Genomic DNA, 17,912 nt, shown 5'->3' with positions numbered 1-17,912 from the left:
GGGACATTATGTGGTTGTCAAAGACAATTTTTTTGGTATCACACACAGAACTTAACAATAGGAAATCAGTAAGAATCCTCAGACATGCTGCACCTCCCAGATAATTACACCCCACCTTCTCATATTCAGGAATGAACCATCCACAAAACTCAGCCGGGAAATGTTTCCAATAAACACTCTCAATATCCAACCACAGCTCCAGTCAAACAGTTCAGCACAAAGCACCGAGTAAACAGCTCTCTCAGCTGGATCTTCTCACACAGCATAAGGGACATTTCCACCCCTCATTACCCACAGGATAGTCAGACTGCCTGAAGATTGGTGTGGATATTATGGGATACAATTTGTATAAAAGCTGCTCCTTCACTCACCATCTCCTCACTTGGTTTTCAGTCCCTATAGGAAGTGAACCAGCTCTGGAAGAGGAAGAGGAGACAATGGGCAGAGTGGGTGGACTCTCTGATTGACGTCTCTCACAATCAATCCAAATATTTCTGGAGCAACATGAGTTTCCCGCAACTTGGGAAACTGACCGGGGAAATGGAGGTGACTTTGAGGGCTCGGTAGTGATTCAGTGTACCTGTTCCAACAACTCTGCTAATCACCCAAATTTCAGTCGTGATCCAATGTTTGTTGATACTATTCTCATGTTCGTCCTCAAGATATTGTCCTGCTCTCCTTTCAGTCTGATGTGATCGTCCGCTCTTCAAAAGAACTATTCCATCCTTGGAGAATTACTGAGATTCAGAGATGGACTCTATGGCTGCAGGTGAGACCTGGGGAGTGATTTCTCATTCATTGCCACACCTCTCCGTTGTCCATCTGCTGATGCCATACCCCATGCCTACTCTTGCTCTCTCTAATCTCAGAGTAAAAGATCGCATGGCAGTATTTAAAGCAGAACACGATATCTGGTAATGCTAATTTATCAATCGTTCGATTGCAAGGATGGAATAGTTCTTTTGAAGAGCGGACGATCACATCAGACTGAAAGGAGAGCAGGACAATATCTTGAGGACGAACATGAGAATAGTATCAACAAACATTGGATCACGACTGAAATTTGGGTGATTAGCAGAGTTGTTGGAACAGGCGATGGTTCACATGGACACGATGTGTTCAGAGAGAGAGTAAAGGGAGATAGGAGGCAAATGAGACAAACAGTTTAGGGCTTAGGGGGAAGGAGCATGAATGGAAGATTGCTCGGGGGATTAGTTAAAGGATGGAAAATGGCAGAGGCAGCTGATGCGACTGTTTCAATCTTATTTCCCTGAACAGGGAAATCAATAACCATGGAGCAGAGATTTAAAGTAATGGGTGGAAGGATTAGTGAGGAGTTGAGAGTAATTCTTTTCACCAGCATGTGGTGAAGATCTGGAATTCTGTCTAAAAAGGTGATAGAGGCAGAAATCATAGAGTCATTGAGATGTACAAGATGGAAGCAGACCCTTCGGTCCAACCCATTCATGCCCAACCCAATCTAGTCCCACCTGCCAGCACCCAGCCCATATCCCTCCAAATCCTTCCTATTCATATACCCATCCAAATGCCTCTTAAATGTTGCAATTGTACCAGCCTCCACCACATCCTCTGGCAGCTCATTCCATACACGTACCATCCTCTGCGTCAAAATGTTGCCCCTCAGGTCCCTTTTATATCTTTGACCCTCTCACCTTAAACCTATGCCCTCTAGTTCTGGACTCCCCGACCCCAGGGAAAAGACTTTGTCTATTTACCCTATCCATGCCCCTCATAATTTTATAAACCTCTACAAGGTCACCCCTCCACCTCCGACGCTCCAGGGAAAACAGCCCCAGTCTGTTCAGCCTCTCCCTACAGCTCAAATCCTCCAACCCTGGCAACATCCTTGTAAATCTTTTCTGAACCCTTTCAAGTTTCACAACGTCTTTCTGATAGGAAGGAGACCAGAATTGCAAGCAATGTTCCAACAGTGGCCTAACCAATGACCTGTACAGCCGCAACATGACCTCCCAACTCCTGTACTCAATACTCTGACCAATAAAGGAAAGCATATCAAATGCCTTCTTCACTATCCTATCTACCTGCGACTCCACTTTCAAGGAGCTATGAAACTGCACTCCAAGGTCTCTTTGTTCACCAACACTCCCCAAATGCAGCACCTCGCATTTATCAGAATTAAACTCGTATCTGCCACTTCTCAGCCCATTGGCCCATCTGGTCCAGATCCTGTTGTAATCTGAGGTAACCCTCTTTGCTGTCCACTACACCTCCAATTTTGGTGTCATCTGTAAACTTACTAACTGTACCTCTTATGCTCACATCCAAATCATTTATATATATAACAAAAAGTAGAGGACCCAGCACCAATCCTTGTGGCACTCCACTGGTCACAGACCTCCAGTCTGAAAAACAACCTTCCACCACCACCCTCTGTCTTCTACCTTTGAGCCAGTTCTGTATCCAAATGGCTAGTTCTCCCTGTATTCCATGAGATCTCACCTTGCTAATCAGTCTCCCATGGAGAACCTTGTCGAACACCTTACTGAAGTCCTCAACATCTTTTAAAAAACACTCAGATATGAAAAACATTTCCATTATAATCTCTGCATCCGCACTGTCCCATCAGATACTCACAAAGGAGTTCTGGCATGGGTTAGATAAAAAGTCAAGCTCCATCTAAACTATGCTCTGAGTGTTGGATTAACCTGGATCACTCATATCCGGATCAGGATCAAGATTCTCTCGCCTCAGTCACTCGGACTGTCCTGTATCACCTTACTGTCATTGAATGGTGCATTTGACAGCAGGACCCAGTCAAGCTGGAAGCACTCTAGTCACAGCGCATTTAGTGATGGGAGGGGCACGGCATCTCAGTTTCTTTGAGGAAAACCAGGTATTTTCAGACGTAATATAAAATAAAGAACTGGGAATGCTGGAAATCTGAAAGAGAAACAGAAATTGCTGACAAAACTCAGCAGGTCTGGCCACACTTGTGGGAAGAAAGCAGAGTTAAGGTTTCAAGTTCAGAGGCTGTTCATCAGAACTGATAGCAGCTAGTTTTGCTGAAGGAGAGGTTGGATGAAGGCGGGAAAGTGAGGTGAACAGATAGATGGAAATGGATAGAGAAATATGAAAGGGGTCAGTAAATGAGCGGATTATAGATGGCAGGACAGAAGAGAAGCTGAATAAGTAATAATGAGAGCTAAGGATAGTTTGTACTGTAAGCAAACAATGTAATATGATAACAGGCCTGAACATAGGTGAAAATGGATTGGCCGTGCTCAAAGCAATCCAAGTTATAACATGACTGGGTGTGGGGCTGGGTTAAAAAAAAATTTGGAAGGATGAACTAGGCTCTGAAGTTATTGAACTCAACATTGAGTTCCAGAGGCTACAGCATCACCAAGTGGAAAATGAGATACTGCTCTTCAAGTTTGTGCTTCAATGTCAAGTTTAACCCTATTTATGTACACTGATCCCATGTTCATTTTACTTAAAACTCCCATTCACTCCCAAAGATATGATATTCATTTTTCACAAAATCTCATTCATTCCCACTAATCCCATGTTCATTTTATTCAAAACCATTCACTTTCACTGAAACCATGTTCATTTTATTTAAAAAATTCTGTTCCAATGATATAATATTCTTTTTACACAAAACCACATTTACACCCATGTGATCCCATGTTCATTTACACAAAACTCATTCACTCCCACTAATCCCATGTTTGTTTTCTAAAAAAACACCATTCAATTCCACTAATTCCATGTTCATTTTGTGCAAAAGCCCCATTCTCTTACCCTGACATGATGTCTGTTTTACATAAAACCTTATTCATTGATCCCATTTCATTTCAGACAATTCTAAAATCATATCATTTTATATGATTAGTGAAAGAATTCCTGATGAAGAGCTTATGCTTGAAACATCGACTCTCCTGTTCCTTGGATGCTGCCTGATTGGCTGTGCTTTTCCAGCACCACACTCTTCGACATATGATAAGTGAAGCTGATTAGTGTTGTCTGTATTACGACTTAGGCAGACAGCTAAATCAAACTTACCCCTCTGTTCACAAAACAGCAAAATTAAAACTTTCAACGATCCTCAAAATTGACTAAGTGGATCCTAACCAAACTCTCTTGAATAAATTTATAAGTAATCGATTCCAGACACTAGGGTTGCAACTTAAAACATTTAGCCTGTGACTTAAACTTTTGTTTTCAGCCCCATTCATGTAAAAGATAGACAGATAAACAAACAGTTAAGTGATGAATTAAAAAAAGAACATAATGAAACAAATGCAATAATCATTCTATAAACACTGTATTTGGAAAAAGTATGGGTCTTTTGGGGAAAATTTAAGTGAGCGAATTTTAAGGACAATTATGGCAGTCAATGCAGTGGTATGCCCCCCCAGTTGGATGTGGGAGTTTCGGGAACAGTTTACTTTCCCTGGAGACTATGTCTGCAGGAGGTGTATTTGGATCCATCTCCCGGACTGAAGGCCTGTGACCATAATGTGACTCAGTCGTCCGTCTACACCCAGACGGAAGAGACCCCAGATATTCTCCCAATATGAGTTCCTTGGAGCAGGCATGGGGAACTCAATTTAAATGAGGTTGAGAATCCAGTCAAAGAATTAATGCAGTCTAAGGAGAGAGCCCCTCCTAGACTTGGTCTTTTAAAAACCAAGACCTTTTACAATTCTAATTTTAAAGGGCCTTTTAAACTAATACAAGAGCTTGGAAGCAAGAAAGAGGCGAACACCCCAGCAGATATCAGTACTGGGTTGACTTTCATCTGTAATTTATATAAACTTTTTGGATGAGACTTTAAGAGGCATGGTTAGTAAGTTTGTCAATGACACTTAAATTGGTGGTAGAGTTCTAAGATTTTCAAAGATTATAAAATGATCAATTGGGCATGTAGAGTTTAATTTGGATAAATGCGAGGTATTGTGTTTTGGTAAAACATACAAGAGCAGGTAATGGTAGGGCCCTGGATAGTATTGTTGAACAGAGAGACCAAGAGATTCAGGTACATCATTCTTAGAAAGTTGCATCACAGGCAGACAGGGTGGTTAAGAAGGCATTTAGCACTCTTACCTTCGTTGCTCAGACCATTGAGTATAGGAGTTGGGAAGTCATATTGAGGTTGTACAGAACATTGGTGTGGCCACCTTTGGAGTACTGTGTACAGTTTGATTGCCCTGCTATCGGAAGGATATTATTAAGTTGGAGAGGGTTCAACAAATGGCCTGTTTCCACACTGCAGGGATTCTGTGGATACGATTTACCACGGTGTTGCCAGAATTGCAGGGTTTGATTTGTAAGGATAGCATAGATAGGCTAGGACATTTTCACTGGAACATAGGATGTTGATGGATGACCTTATAGAGATTTCTAAAATTATGAGGGGCAAAGATAAGGTGAATTGCAAAGGTCTTTCCCAAGGGTGGTTGAGTTCAAAACTAGAGAGCATATTTTTAAAGTGAGAGCAGGAAAATTTGAAAAGAACCTGAGGAGCAACTTTTTCAAACAGAGTGGTTCATGTGTGAAATGAATTGCCAGAGGAAGTTAAAAGACATTTTGATAGGTACATGAATAGGAAAGGCCGAGAGGGATACAAGCCAAACACAGACAAGTGGGATTAGTTTAGTTTGGGAAATTTTGTTGGCATGGACAAGTTGGACCGAAGGGTCTGTTTCTGTCCTTTATGAGGCTATGACTCTAAAATAGGCCAGACTACTTAAGAAATTTTCACAATGCATATATGGTTGTTTCTTGGTCAATTTCTGAACATTTCTGAACCAGCTTTTCAATTCACTTTGAGGAAGTTTGAGTAATACTTAGTTTCTATTCTTTGAACTTCCAGTTAACTGATAATGGGAGGTTAGGCACGTGGTGGCACCAACAGCTAAACCTCTTCTGTCAGTTCTGAACCTATTCTGAACACAAGTTCAAAATAGTCCCAAACTTTTGGCTCCTACCTCTGTTTGACTATTATGTTCCTTTCCTGACCTGCTGGCACCACTACCCAGATACTGACCTTGTTAATGGTCAAACATGTGCTATTTGGTTAACCATGCTCTTTTGCCTGAAGTACAAGTGTCTACTGAGTTCTTTGATCAAGAACCAACTGTATTAACCTCCAGGCCTGAAAGCTGATCAATACTGTAACTCAGTCAACACATGAAGAACTCAAACCAAAGGGTTAAGGTTAACTGTAACTGATCAGTGATATAGAATAAAAATTATTGATCAGTTAGTATCAGATATTCAAGCTAAGTTGCACCACCCAAATTCCCTACAATTGCAATGATATTTCTGGGACATCTGAATCACTGGAGCACAATCCACAAAGCCTTATGACTTATTGAGCCAAATACTATGGTTGCATTGATGAATGTAAGTAATGAAGACTTCCTGGTGTTCCCAATATCTTTCTTGGATTTGTCTGGCAACAAAGACAACATTGGAGGTTCCTCTGGAAGATCTAAACCCAAGTCAAAGTTCTAAATGATGTCTATATCACTTGATCCATGCAGGGGACTGATGCTGCTGTACAGATCATCAAGCAGTTTGATCACAGATGAACATCCACCCAGCACTAAAACATCACAAGAACCAAGAGAAAGTCCAAGAGGAAAAAGACCAAATGTCTTAGCCCAAAAACAGCCTGACTGAAGACAGGAATTCTAGGTGCAGCTCACAACCCAATCAGAAAAATCTTCATACGCTCAGACTCATTTCCCAAACAGTGGAATCAATATAAAATCAGCTGGACTGAACTCCTGTGTCCAAACCACAGGGTTTGAGCATCATCACCAGGACTGGCTCAGAGAACCTGATGCTCAAATGTGATCTCCTGGAATGAATCGATCACCCTTCATTGCCAGGCAGAACGACCCAAGGAACAACTCAGCATTTCAACAGTACGAGGTTGACACTCAAAGACAAATCCACAAGATAAATGACATGGGAATAGAAAATCTGACAAATTCAACAACATGCTGATCGTGACATTGAAAAGTGTTCAAGTCACCAGGGTCATATCAAAACCAAGGGCAAATAAACAAAATTCCCTTCATTTCTAGGATGCTGTTTCTCTTCTTAAGGATTCCTTCCACATTCCAAAGATGTGCAGGCCAGGTGAGTTGGCCATGCTAAATTGTCCAGAGTGTTAGCTGCATTACTCAGAGGGGGGTGGGTTACTCTTCGGAAGCTCGGTGTGGACTTGTTGGGTTGAAGGGCCTGTTTCCACACTCTAGGGAATCTAGTCTAATCTAATATACTGACATGCTAAGTGTGAGACACCAGTTTGACTTGGTGCCAGCCATTCATTGTGGGCGGCACAGTGGCACAGTGCTTAGCACTGTTGCCTCACAGTGCCAGAGACCTGGGTTCAATTCCCACCTCAGGTAACTGTCTGTGTGGAGTTTGCACATTCTCCCAGTGTCTGTGTGGATTTCCTCTGGGTGCTCCAGTTTCCTCCCACAGTCCAAAAAAATGTGTAGGTTAGGTGAATTGGCCATACTAGATTGCCCGCACTGTTAGGTGAAGGGATAAATGTAGGGGAATGGATCTTGGTGGGTTGTTCTTCGGAAGGTCGGTGTGGACTTGTTGGGCCGAAGGGCCTGTTTCCACACTGTAAGTAATCTAATCTAATGACAATGCTATCCATTAACACTGGAGGGATCATTTTCAGAACTCAGCCATGAATCCTCCAGAATTCCACGGTATCATAAATGCTAGTCTTCATTTTTCTTCATATCAGGAAACAGCTGAACCACTGGACACTGCAAAAGGTACAGGCCCTGACAACATTCCAGCAATACTTGCCGCGCCCCTTGCCAAGTTAGAACACTGGCATACATCCAACAATGTGGGAAAATGCCCAGGTATGTTCTGTACACAAAAAAGCAGGACAAATTCAACCCAGCCAATTACCACCGCAACAGTCTCCTCTCGATCATCAGGAAAGTAATTGAAGGTGGCACCAACAGTGCTATCAAGCATCACCTGCTCAGCAATAGCCTGCTCAGTTTGGGTACCACCAGGGCCACTCAGCTCCTGACCTCATTACAGCCTTGGTTCAAACATGGTCAAAATAACTGAATTGCAGATGTGAGGTGTCAGTGACAGCCCTCAACATCAAGGCTGCATTTGACAGTGTGTGGCATGAAGGAGCCTGAGCAAAACGACAGTCAGTGGGAATCAGGGAGTAAACTTTCTGCTGAATGGAGACAAACTTGGTACATAAATGCCAGGCAATGACCATCTCCAACAAGGCAGAATCTAACCACTCCCACTTGAAATTTAATGGCATTACTATCACTGAATCCTGCACTATCAACGTCCTGGAGCTACCATCAACCAGAAAATTATCCATTTAAATACTATGTCTACAAGAGAAGGTCAAAAACTAGGAATCCTGCAGTGAGTAATTCATCTCTTGATTCCCCAGACCCTGTTGACCATCGACACAGTCCAAGTCAGATGGAATACTCCACACTTGCCTGGATAAGTGAAGTTCCAGTAACACTCAAGAAGTTTGGCACCATCCAGGATGAAGCAGTCCACTTTATTGGTACCACATCCATGAATGTTTACTCCCTCCACCGCTAATGCTTAGTGGCAGCGATGTGTATTGTATACCACCTACAAGATGCAGTGCAGAAATTCACCAGGTTTCCTTAGATAGCACCTTTCAAATCCATGACCACATCCATCTAGAAAGGCAAGAGGGAAAATGAAAGGTATCTGCAAGTTGAGCTTTAATGCAAATTATCCCATTCTACCTCTAAAATTCTAGGAGAATAGCATTGTCAGTCAGTGTGAGACCCGCACTGGATGGGTTCCACTGCAGCAGCCTACAATTGGAAAATCTGCCTTTCACCAGGAAGACCGCTGCATGTGGAGAAACAATAACCTCAACTTTCACAGAATCTGACACCACCAAAAAGTTTCCCAAAACCTGCTGCCATACAGTATCTAAACTGACACCAAGTCTTGTTCATTTCTCAGTCCCAACATTACAAGCTGTTTCTCCAGTCTCCCATAGGGAGGGGAAATGCAGGCTGAAGGAGCATCCTCCTTGATGCACAGTTCAAGGCCATATATAACCATTCTACTCTGCTGTGGTGCCAGGTTGAGGTTATAAACACTGTTTCACTTTACGAGTCTGTACCTGTACTGGGAGACTGCTTCACACTGAGGGACAGTTGAATATTGAACCATGAAAGGAATCAGTGTTCCAAATGAATGCCTGACTTTTTACACAATAGTAATTTACAACAACTTCCATTGATATGGGACTGTTAACATAGGTCAGTATACCAAGATGTTTTGCAAGAATATTAATAATATTTTACAGTGAGGCACATCAGTTAATATTTGTTCAGGTGTCTAAAAATTTAAAAAGGTAGATTTAAGTAGTATCTTCAGGAGGAAAGGCACATGTAAGGATGGAATGGTTTAGAGAGGGTATTCAACAACTTACACCAATAGAATAAAATCAAGGATGTCATGTTTGGAATTAGCAAAGTGCAGGTGTTTTGGAGGCTTGTTAGGCTGGAGGACATTTCAGAGAGGGAAGATGATGACCATGAAAGAAGTTGTCAACAAGATTTAATGGAGATGTTGCTTGATTGGCAGCCTACTGATTAGTAAATGGATCTTGGTGTCAATTAGAACCTGGACTGCAGTATTTTGGAGGAGCTCCAGTTTACAGAGCAAGATGTGAGAGCAACCAGGGAATCACTGGAATATTCAATCTAGAGCCTATAAAAGGATGGATGAGAATCTCAGCAGCAGATGAGTTGAGGCAGTGTGTCACTGGTCTCTCCTGTGGGTGAATCTTGTCCCTTTCCTGTGCATGTTGTCCTGTTCCTGACCAACATGGAGAAATAACATTGAGCCATGGATGGTAATGGAGAAACTTTCATAGAATCATATAAAGCCACAGGATAGATTGACACAGGAGTTGGGCAGAGCCACACAATCAGAGAAGCCATCTTTCAGATGAGGTGATTGGCATTATTTGGAAGAATCCCTCAATCAGCAGCAGTAATGAACAGATCATTATCACCTTGCAGTTTGTGGGAGCTTATTGTGCACACATTGGCTGCTGCGCTTCCTACATTACAACAGTGAACACACTTCAAAAAATACTTAATTGACTACAAAGTACTTTTTAATACTAAGATTGTGAAAGTTTATTAATGCCACTCTTTCTTTCTTAGATAAAGATTATGCATCCTATGAATAAAAAAATATAAACCCACTGACATAGAATATATCCCAGTCCACACACACTGAGCGTACATGACTCTCATGTCAGCTCCTGAGTTTTTCAGTGTATAGGAACACACCATACTAACACATAGGTAGTTTGGCTAATGTTAAATGTCATTTATTGAGAGTTAAAAATCTATACAGAAGATTGAAGGAACAGCAATAGTGAACAATATTCAACCAAACTAAATGCACTAAAAATGACTTAAGATCTTTCCCAGAATATGAAATGAATCTTGGAAGAGTATAGGGCCTGGATAAAAGGTGAACACTGTTATTACATCGACATATGATGGGCTGAGGGAACTCAGGTCTGTGGAGGCTCATCCCCACTCCCTCCCCATACTTAGGATAGTAGTCCTCCCAGACAGGAGAGTACAAATTTTCCCCGTGGTATTAGTCAAACACCCATCACTTGAAGGGGATCTTCTGTAATTCACATTCCCAACTAAAGCTGGGTTCAGTTCTAACCCATATCCACTCCTGACAGCTGGCTCACTTCTTAAACACACACTCATGTCAGGGGAAATGTACGTGTGTGTATATGTTTTGGATGTGTGGAAGATTTGTCACACATCTCATACCTGAAAGGTTCCTCACAATGTGAATTTTCTGGTGCTTCAGGAGATCAGAGGACTGAGTACTCATCACAACATTTTACCTGATTGATTCTCCCCATGTAAATCTCCTGATAGCCTAGGAGCGTAAAGATATTGTGGGAGCTTTACTACCCACTTGCACGTTAATAGGTACTACCTTGTGTGAATGATCTGGTGACACACCAGGCTTGATGATTGTTCAAAGCCCTTGTTACACACCTCACACTTAAATAGACTGTGCTCCTTGTGAATCCTTTGGTGCCTCAGGAGGTCGGAAGATTGGGTGAAAGCCTTCTCACAAATCCCACACCTGTATGGTTTCTCTCCTGTGTGAATGCTGTGGTGCATCAGAAGCCTAGTCGATGTTGTGAAAGCTTTATCACAAACCTCACATTTGAAGGGTTTGTCCCCTGTGTGAACTGCTTGATGTCTCAGAATATTTGATAATTGAGTGAATGCTTTGTCACACACTTTGCATGTGAATGGCTTCTCCCCTGTGTGAATACGTTGATGTACACGGAGGTTCATTGAGTGGGAGAATGATTTGTCACACACCTCGCATGTGAATGGTTTCTCTCCTGTGTGAATATGTTGGTGGGCGCGAAGGTTCGAGGATCGGGAAAAGGATTTGTTGCACACCTTACATGTGAATGGTTTTTCCCCTGTATGAATACGTTCGTGTGCATGGAGATTCGATGACTGTGAGAAGGATTTGCTACACATCTCACATTTGAAGGGTTTTTCCCCTGTATGAATCCTTTGGTGTGTCAGAAGTTCAGAACATTGTGTGAAAGACATCTCACAGAATTCACACTTGAAGGGTTTCTCTCCTGTGTGAATGCTGTGGTGCATCAGAAGCCTGGTCGATGTTGTGAAAGATTTATCACAAACCTCACATTTGAAGGGTTTTTCTCCTGTGTGGATGGTCTGATGGACCAGCAGGTGTGATAACTGTGTGAAAGCTTTGTCACACACCTCACAGGTGAATGGTTTCTCTCCTGTGTGAATGCGTTGGTGAACCCGGAGGTTCATTAAGTATGGGAATGATTTGTTGCAGACTTGGCATGTAAATGGTTTCTCCCCTGTGTGAATGCGTCGGTGTTCATGAAGGTTCGACAACCATGAAAATGATTTGTCACAAATCTCACACGTAAATGGTTTGTCCCCAGTGTGAATACGCTCGTGTTGTCGGAGGTTCGATAATCGGGAGAAAGATTTGTCACAAACTTCACATCTGAATGGTTTCTCGCCTGTATGCATACGTTGGTGTTCACGGAGTGTTGATGAATATCCAAACGATTTACTGCAAATCCTGCACGTGAATGGTTTCTCCCCTGTGTGAATGCGTTGGTGTACCCGGAGGTTTGATGACTGCGAGAAGGACCTATTGCAGACCTCACATAAGAACGCCTTCTCCCCATTATAAATGCTTTCATCTGTGTGGAGATTTGAGGCTTGTCCAAAATCTTGGTCATATATCTTACATTCAAATAGATTCTCTTCCATGGCTCAGTTCAAAAGATGCACTTTAGGTGTTGGACAATATTGTGACATCATGGGACCCTCCTCACAAACCTCTTACATAAATACGCTCTCACTGCAGGAATGAGTCAGGGGTTCATGAGGCTCAATAAATGATTCAAACGCTCTCCACACTTAGAGATGCTCACACTTTTCCCAGCCTCTCCCTGATTGACTGCCCATAGTTAAATTTTCAGAATGGTTCACTTTGATAGAAGGCTCCACACCACTGATAGTTTCAGATCTGATGATATAATGAAATTTCCCCTGACCTGACAGATTTCCAGATGACAGTTTTACTGTTCCAACCTTCTAGTTATTCATCAATGTTTCAAAGGGACTGAATATCTTCCCACAATTGTGCAGTCATTCCTTGGGTGATGGTCAGGATTTATCAGCAAAGTCTGTCATCTCTGTATTCTCTAGTGTAGTACGGTGCAATCCTTCTGTAAAACAGAAAAAGGAAACATGATTTCCTCCAGCTCCTATGCTTTGCTTTGTTGAAAGGGCTGACTCCACAATGAGTCCCAGTCTGCTATTGCCCTATGTGGCGGAATTAGATGCAAGCCCCCTCCTTTTCTTCACTTGACTGTCACACACCCTCTGTTTCTGGCAGGGAAACTGGATAATGATCAGGAGCAAACAATGTGGCTACTTTCTTTTCTCCACCCATAACCCCATCTTCCTAGGCACCATAAAGGAAAGACCGAAAAGCGGAGTGTAAAACATGCTCCAAATTGCAATGAGTGCATGTTGTGACGGTGAAGACCAGTTTAACCCTTAGAGTATGTGCTTAATATAAAAAAACACTTAGGATAAACATTAATTCAATGGAGATTTAGAAACTTCTCTCATTTATTTTGCCAAAAAAAAAACACACTGAGCAAGAAGTGGGAGAAGCTGAGGAAAGTATTGGTTAGTGTAGCTGATTGAAGGGTTTTGTTTTACCCTAGGAAATTAGATACGCTGCACTCGCTCAGACTGCACATCTCAAATTTAGCTGTCAGCCACCACACTGGTCAAAACGATCAAATCCAAGCCCAGGCTTTTGGGAAGGGCCGAGGCCTTCAGGTAAAACCTTTAAAAGAGGCATTAAAGACTTTTCAACCGATATTTTCAATAAGTGTGTCTCCAGGAGTGGCAACTGAGTGCTATGGTGTTGGATTACTAATCCAGTGATTGAGAGTTAAAATCCAACTATGGAAAGTTACAAACAGAATTATAGAGAGAAACAGGCAGTTTGACCCAATTTGTCCATACAAGTGTTCGTATTTCACGTGAATCTCCTCTCACCCTCTTCATCTCACCCTATCAGCAGATCCTCTGTTCCTTTTTACTTCATCTCCCTATCTGGTTTTCCTTAAAGATAAGTAGAAAAATGGGTGGCACAGTGGCTCAGTGGTTAACATTGTAGCCTCACAGCAGCAGGGACCCTGTTTCGATTCCTTGGGTGACTGTCTGAGTGGAGTTTGCACATTCTCCCAGTGTCTGCATGGGTTTCTTCCAGTTGCTCCAGTTTCTCCCTACAATCCAGAAGATGTGCAGGTCAGGTGGATTTGCCGTGCTAAATTGTCCATAGTGTTAGGCGCATTAGTCAGAGGGAAACGGGTCAGGGTGGGTTGATCTTTGGAGGGTCAGTGTGGATTTGTTGGGCCAAAGGGCCTGTTTCCACATTGTAGGGAATCTAATCTAATCTAATCTCTGCTCTTTATCTCATGTTATGAAGTTGAAGGCATGTACTATACTTTTAAGAGAGAGTGAACGCTGTTCTGCACTAAGAGCTTACAAGAGCAGTCTCAGACTGCACTGGAAAATTGAAAACAAAAGTAACATTTAGCTGTGAAATAGATAGCTGAGTTGGTTGCTGTTTTGACAACAATTTGAATTTAACTAATCAGTTTAAATTATGCCCAAAATACTAAAACCCAATCAAGTTTGAACTTAATGTTTTTTTTTGCCAGCATCGAACCAATGAAACAATCTGACGTTGGGGCAGGCATTTTGAAAGTCTGACAGAGCAACTGCCATTGAAGCACTCTCTATCAAAGGTACCTTTTCATATGAAATATATTCGCAGTAAAAGAAAGAAGATGACCCAGGGAGATCTTCAGCCAGAAGAAGACGATAGCCACTGTGTGGTTTTGAAATTGAGTTGATGTAATTTAAATAAGTATTTTATTGGAACAGTATATTGTTATAGAGTTAGAGGCAGATAATAAGCAGTTAAGAGAAAGTGGGAGGCTTAGAGTTGTGAATAGTTGTTGGTTAATGTTCACTTTGAGAGTTAAAGAATAAATTGATATTATTTTCTTTAAATAGTTGAATTTAGGAGTTTCTGTTGCTCATATTTTAATAGATTACAAGGCGAGGTGAGCTTTTCTAAGTGTTTGGTTTAATTAACAGAAGGGTTCACCGCCATTTTGTAACACTCAGCTACTCCATGTTGTGAAATGCAATTTAATAAATCTTGCAATTTGTCGACATGATTCAAATTGAAGTGACACAACTACCATTGCTTTGCCTAGTCTACATGTGACGCCGGTCCCACACAACATGGTTGACCCTAAACTGCCCTTTGAAGTAGCTGACCAAACAATGATGAAATTACCACAAAGTCCAACAATAAGATGAAAATCAGAGTGATCTGGACAAGCCTGACATTATGTAAAAATAAGATGAAGGTGATTTCAGCCCAGAGAAATCTGTAAAATCTCTCTTACCAAGGTCTAAAGACAAGTCTCCAAGGTGAGGAGAGCTGCCCCATAGACTGGTGAAGTAGCAGTGATACTCACTGAATTGCATCAATCTGGAAACAAACCAGACTCCACTGTTACCACTGATAAGCAGGATGCTGTGGATGCTAGAAATATGAAATAAAAACAGAAAATGAATTTAAAACTCAAAGGATCTATGAAGAGAGAGAAACAGAGTTAACATTTCAGGTCTGTGACCTTTTATCATAGGGAAAAGTTGAAGATGAAATAGGTTTTAAATGAGAGGTGAGTGGGATAGAAAGAAGGATTGTGATAGAGGTGGGGATAAGACAGGCAAGATTGAATTACATGAAAGTGAATCCTCCAGAGTCAAAAGAAATGGACACGTAGCAAGGAAAAAAAACAAAAGATTACTGAGAGCAGATGCTGCTGACTGAAAGAACAAACACAAACATGCAAAGAAAATGAAACAAACTGGGAAACACAGTTCACAGCCGGAAATTATGGAACTCACTGTTGAGTTCTATCATCCTAATGTTGGGGGTGGGGTGGAGTCTTCAATTGAGGAAAATTATGTTGTGGAGGGTTGAATCATTAGGACAGATGTGTTGGAAACAGAGGAACTGCATTGTTGCAGTTAAATACATCTGATCGGCCAGTTACAGTCTTGATATTCAGTTCACAATTTCAGACCGTAAACTCTGTCCCCTTTTGTTCCTTTTCTTTGCTTGTTACATTATTTGTTCTTTCAGTCCACAGCACCTGCTCTTGGTCCATCTTTTGTTTCTTTTTTGCCCCATTTGCCTTTGAACCTAGAGCACTCACTAGTCTGTTATTCAATGTCTCCTGTCTTTCCCCTGTCCCACCCACACTTCATTTAACTTTAACTTATCCCAGTCATGGTGAAAACTTTAAACCTATTTCTCTCTCCTTGCAGGTGCTGCTTGACCTGCTCAGCTTTTCCAGAATTTTCTGTTTTATTTCTTTCTTAACCATGTTGGAGTTCAACGCAGACACAAGTGTTTTCAATATTCAAAAATATCAAGCGGATGATTAAACCCGACCTCCTCCTCACTCTCTCATATTCAGGAATGATCCAGTAACAAAACGCAACCTGGAAATCAGAGGGAAATGCTCCCAATAAACACACTCAATATCTAACACACAGCTCCAGTCAAACAGTTCAGCACAAAGCACCGAGTAAACAGCTCTCTCAGCTGGATCTTCTCACACAGCATAAGGGACATTTCCACCCCCTGATTACCCACAGGATAGTCAGACTGCCTGAAGATTGGTGTGGATATTATGGGATACAATTTGTATAAAAGCTGCTCCTTCACTCACCATCTCCTCACTTGGTTTTCAGTCCCTATAGGAAGTGAACCAGCTCTGGAAGAGGAAGAGGAGACAATGTGCAGAGTGGGTGGACTCTCTGATTGACGTCTCTCACAGTCAATCCAAATATTTCTGGAGCAACATGAGTTTCCTGAAACTTGGGAAACTGACCGGGGAAATGGAGGTGCCTCATGAATTGATGTCTGATAGCCATAACAACTACAAGGGTTAACTTCTCTAGAGGATCATTTCTTTCAGCTCCAAGTTTCTGAAGTTCAACATTCACTAGGATGTTCACTTGTCCTAAGATGACCCAGCCCATTCTCCTTTACTGGGTTCCTCTGTCTAAACAGAGCGATATTTCTCAGCGTAAGACTAAGATGATTCTTGCCATTCCCCTTCTCTGGGGAACACTGTGATCCATTCCAAGGTGTAACTCGGAACTGAAACAATTCCTCAGCATCCCATTCGTTTCTCTCGGTGAGCTGCCTCAGAGACACACGGTCTGAATAAACAACCCCCCCCACTCAGTGTGTGCTGCCTGAAATGGAGACATCAGCCAGGGAAGGAACGGATGGACCTTGTCCGTAACCAAGCTAACCATTAGCTCCATCACCTTCCCCAGATATGCATGCGATGTCTGTCAATGAAAGCGTTGTGGGATAACCCAGTGAGTAGGTTCACATGGAGTATACTCACGGCCAATACACACACCACGAAGGAGAGGAAGTACAGCTCTTGTCGGTCTCCTCAGACCACCTTCAATACCATGTGAGGAATGTTCCCTCTCATTCTCTTACCGCCTGCACATGTCTTTGAGGCCCGTACTTGGCAGCGAGTTCCGAAATGGGAAAGCAAGGCCGATCGCCATGTGCAGGACATTGGAGCGGCTGTGCGCTGATGCTGTTCAGAGGGAACAATATGTGGATGTGACCAATTCCTCTCAGCATTTTAAGGACGCAGCGATTCCATAAAACTCGTGACCTCTACTCCGAGTGTTCCATTACATAGAGATCTATCCGGAAAATTTAAATTCTGCCGTAAATGAAAAGAGAATTAAAGCAGAAGCTCCACACCATATTTTTGAGCTAATAATATGAAGCCTACATTTAATTATTTTGCGTGTTTCTTCACTTGACATGACACAACTTAACTAAACTATTAGCTTGGTAAAAACAATGACTGCAGATGCTGGAAACCAGATTCTGGATTAGTGGTGCTGGAAGAGCACAGCAGTTCAAGCAGCATCCAAGTAGCTTCGAAGTCGACGTTTCGGGCAAAAGCCCTTCATCAAAAAAACTATTAGCTTGTCGGCTGTGCCTGAACGCTCAAAATCCCTGACTGTAATTTGAAATCATCTCAAACAAGCACAATTGGTAGAAACTCACCACTCTCACCCAGAGCCGTGGTCATTTCTGTGGTTGGTACCAGCTTCCAGGCTGCTGTTTAACAAACCATATTT

General features: G+C 42.1%; 3 protein-coding genes across 9 annotated transcripts in view; all 3 read right to left on the bottom strand.

The window, feature by feature from the left end:
• LOC140455646 (uncharacterized) overlaps positions 1-17,912 on the bottom strand; it is a 285,832-nt gene that overhangs the window by 157,151 nt on the left and 110,769 nt on the right. The window lies entirely within an intron of this gene.
• On the bottom strand, positions 10,431-12,386 carry LOC140455625 (uncharacterized). Its single transcript, XM_072550567.1, has one exon. The coding sequence runs from the start codon at positions 12,384-12,386 to the stop codon at positions 11,034-11,036; it is 1,353 nt and encodes a 450-aa protein (XP_072406668.1). The 3' UTR covers positions 10,431-11,033.
• Positions 17,037-17,912, bottom strand: part of LOC140455671 (uncharacterized) — a 43,483-nt gene continuing 42,607 nt past the window's right edge. Inside the window, exon 4 of the mRNA XM_072550671.1 lies at positions 17,037-17,353. Coding sequence (XP_072406772.1) covers positions 17,247-17,353 — 107 coding nt within the window. The 3' untranslated portion in view covers positions 17,037-17,246. The remainder of the gene's footprint in view (positions 17,354-17,912) is intronic.

Source organism: Chiloscyllium punctatum, chromosome 30 (assembly GCF_047496795.1).
Source record: "Chiloscyllium punctatum isolate Juve2018m chromosome 30, sChiPun1.3, whole genome shotgun sequence".
NCBI classification, from domain to species: Eukaryota; Metazoa; Chordata; class Chondrichthyes; order Orectolobiformes; family Hemiscylliidae; genus Chiloscyllium; species Chiloscyllium punctatum.
Note: the sequence above shows the minus strand (reverse complement) of the source record. Positions and strands in the feature narration are given on the sequence as shown.

What these genes read in the sequence shown, in the direction of transcription:
- LOC140455625 (XM_072550567.1), bottom strand. Translation starts at nt 12,386, where the DNA reads ATGGAAGAGAATCTATTTGAATGTAAGATATATGACCAAGATTTTGGA.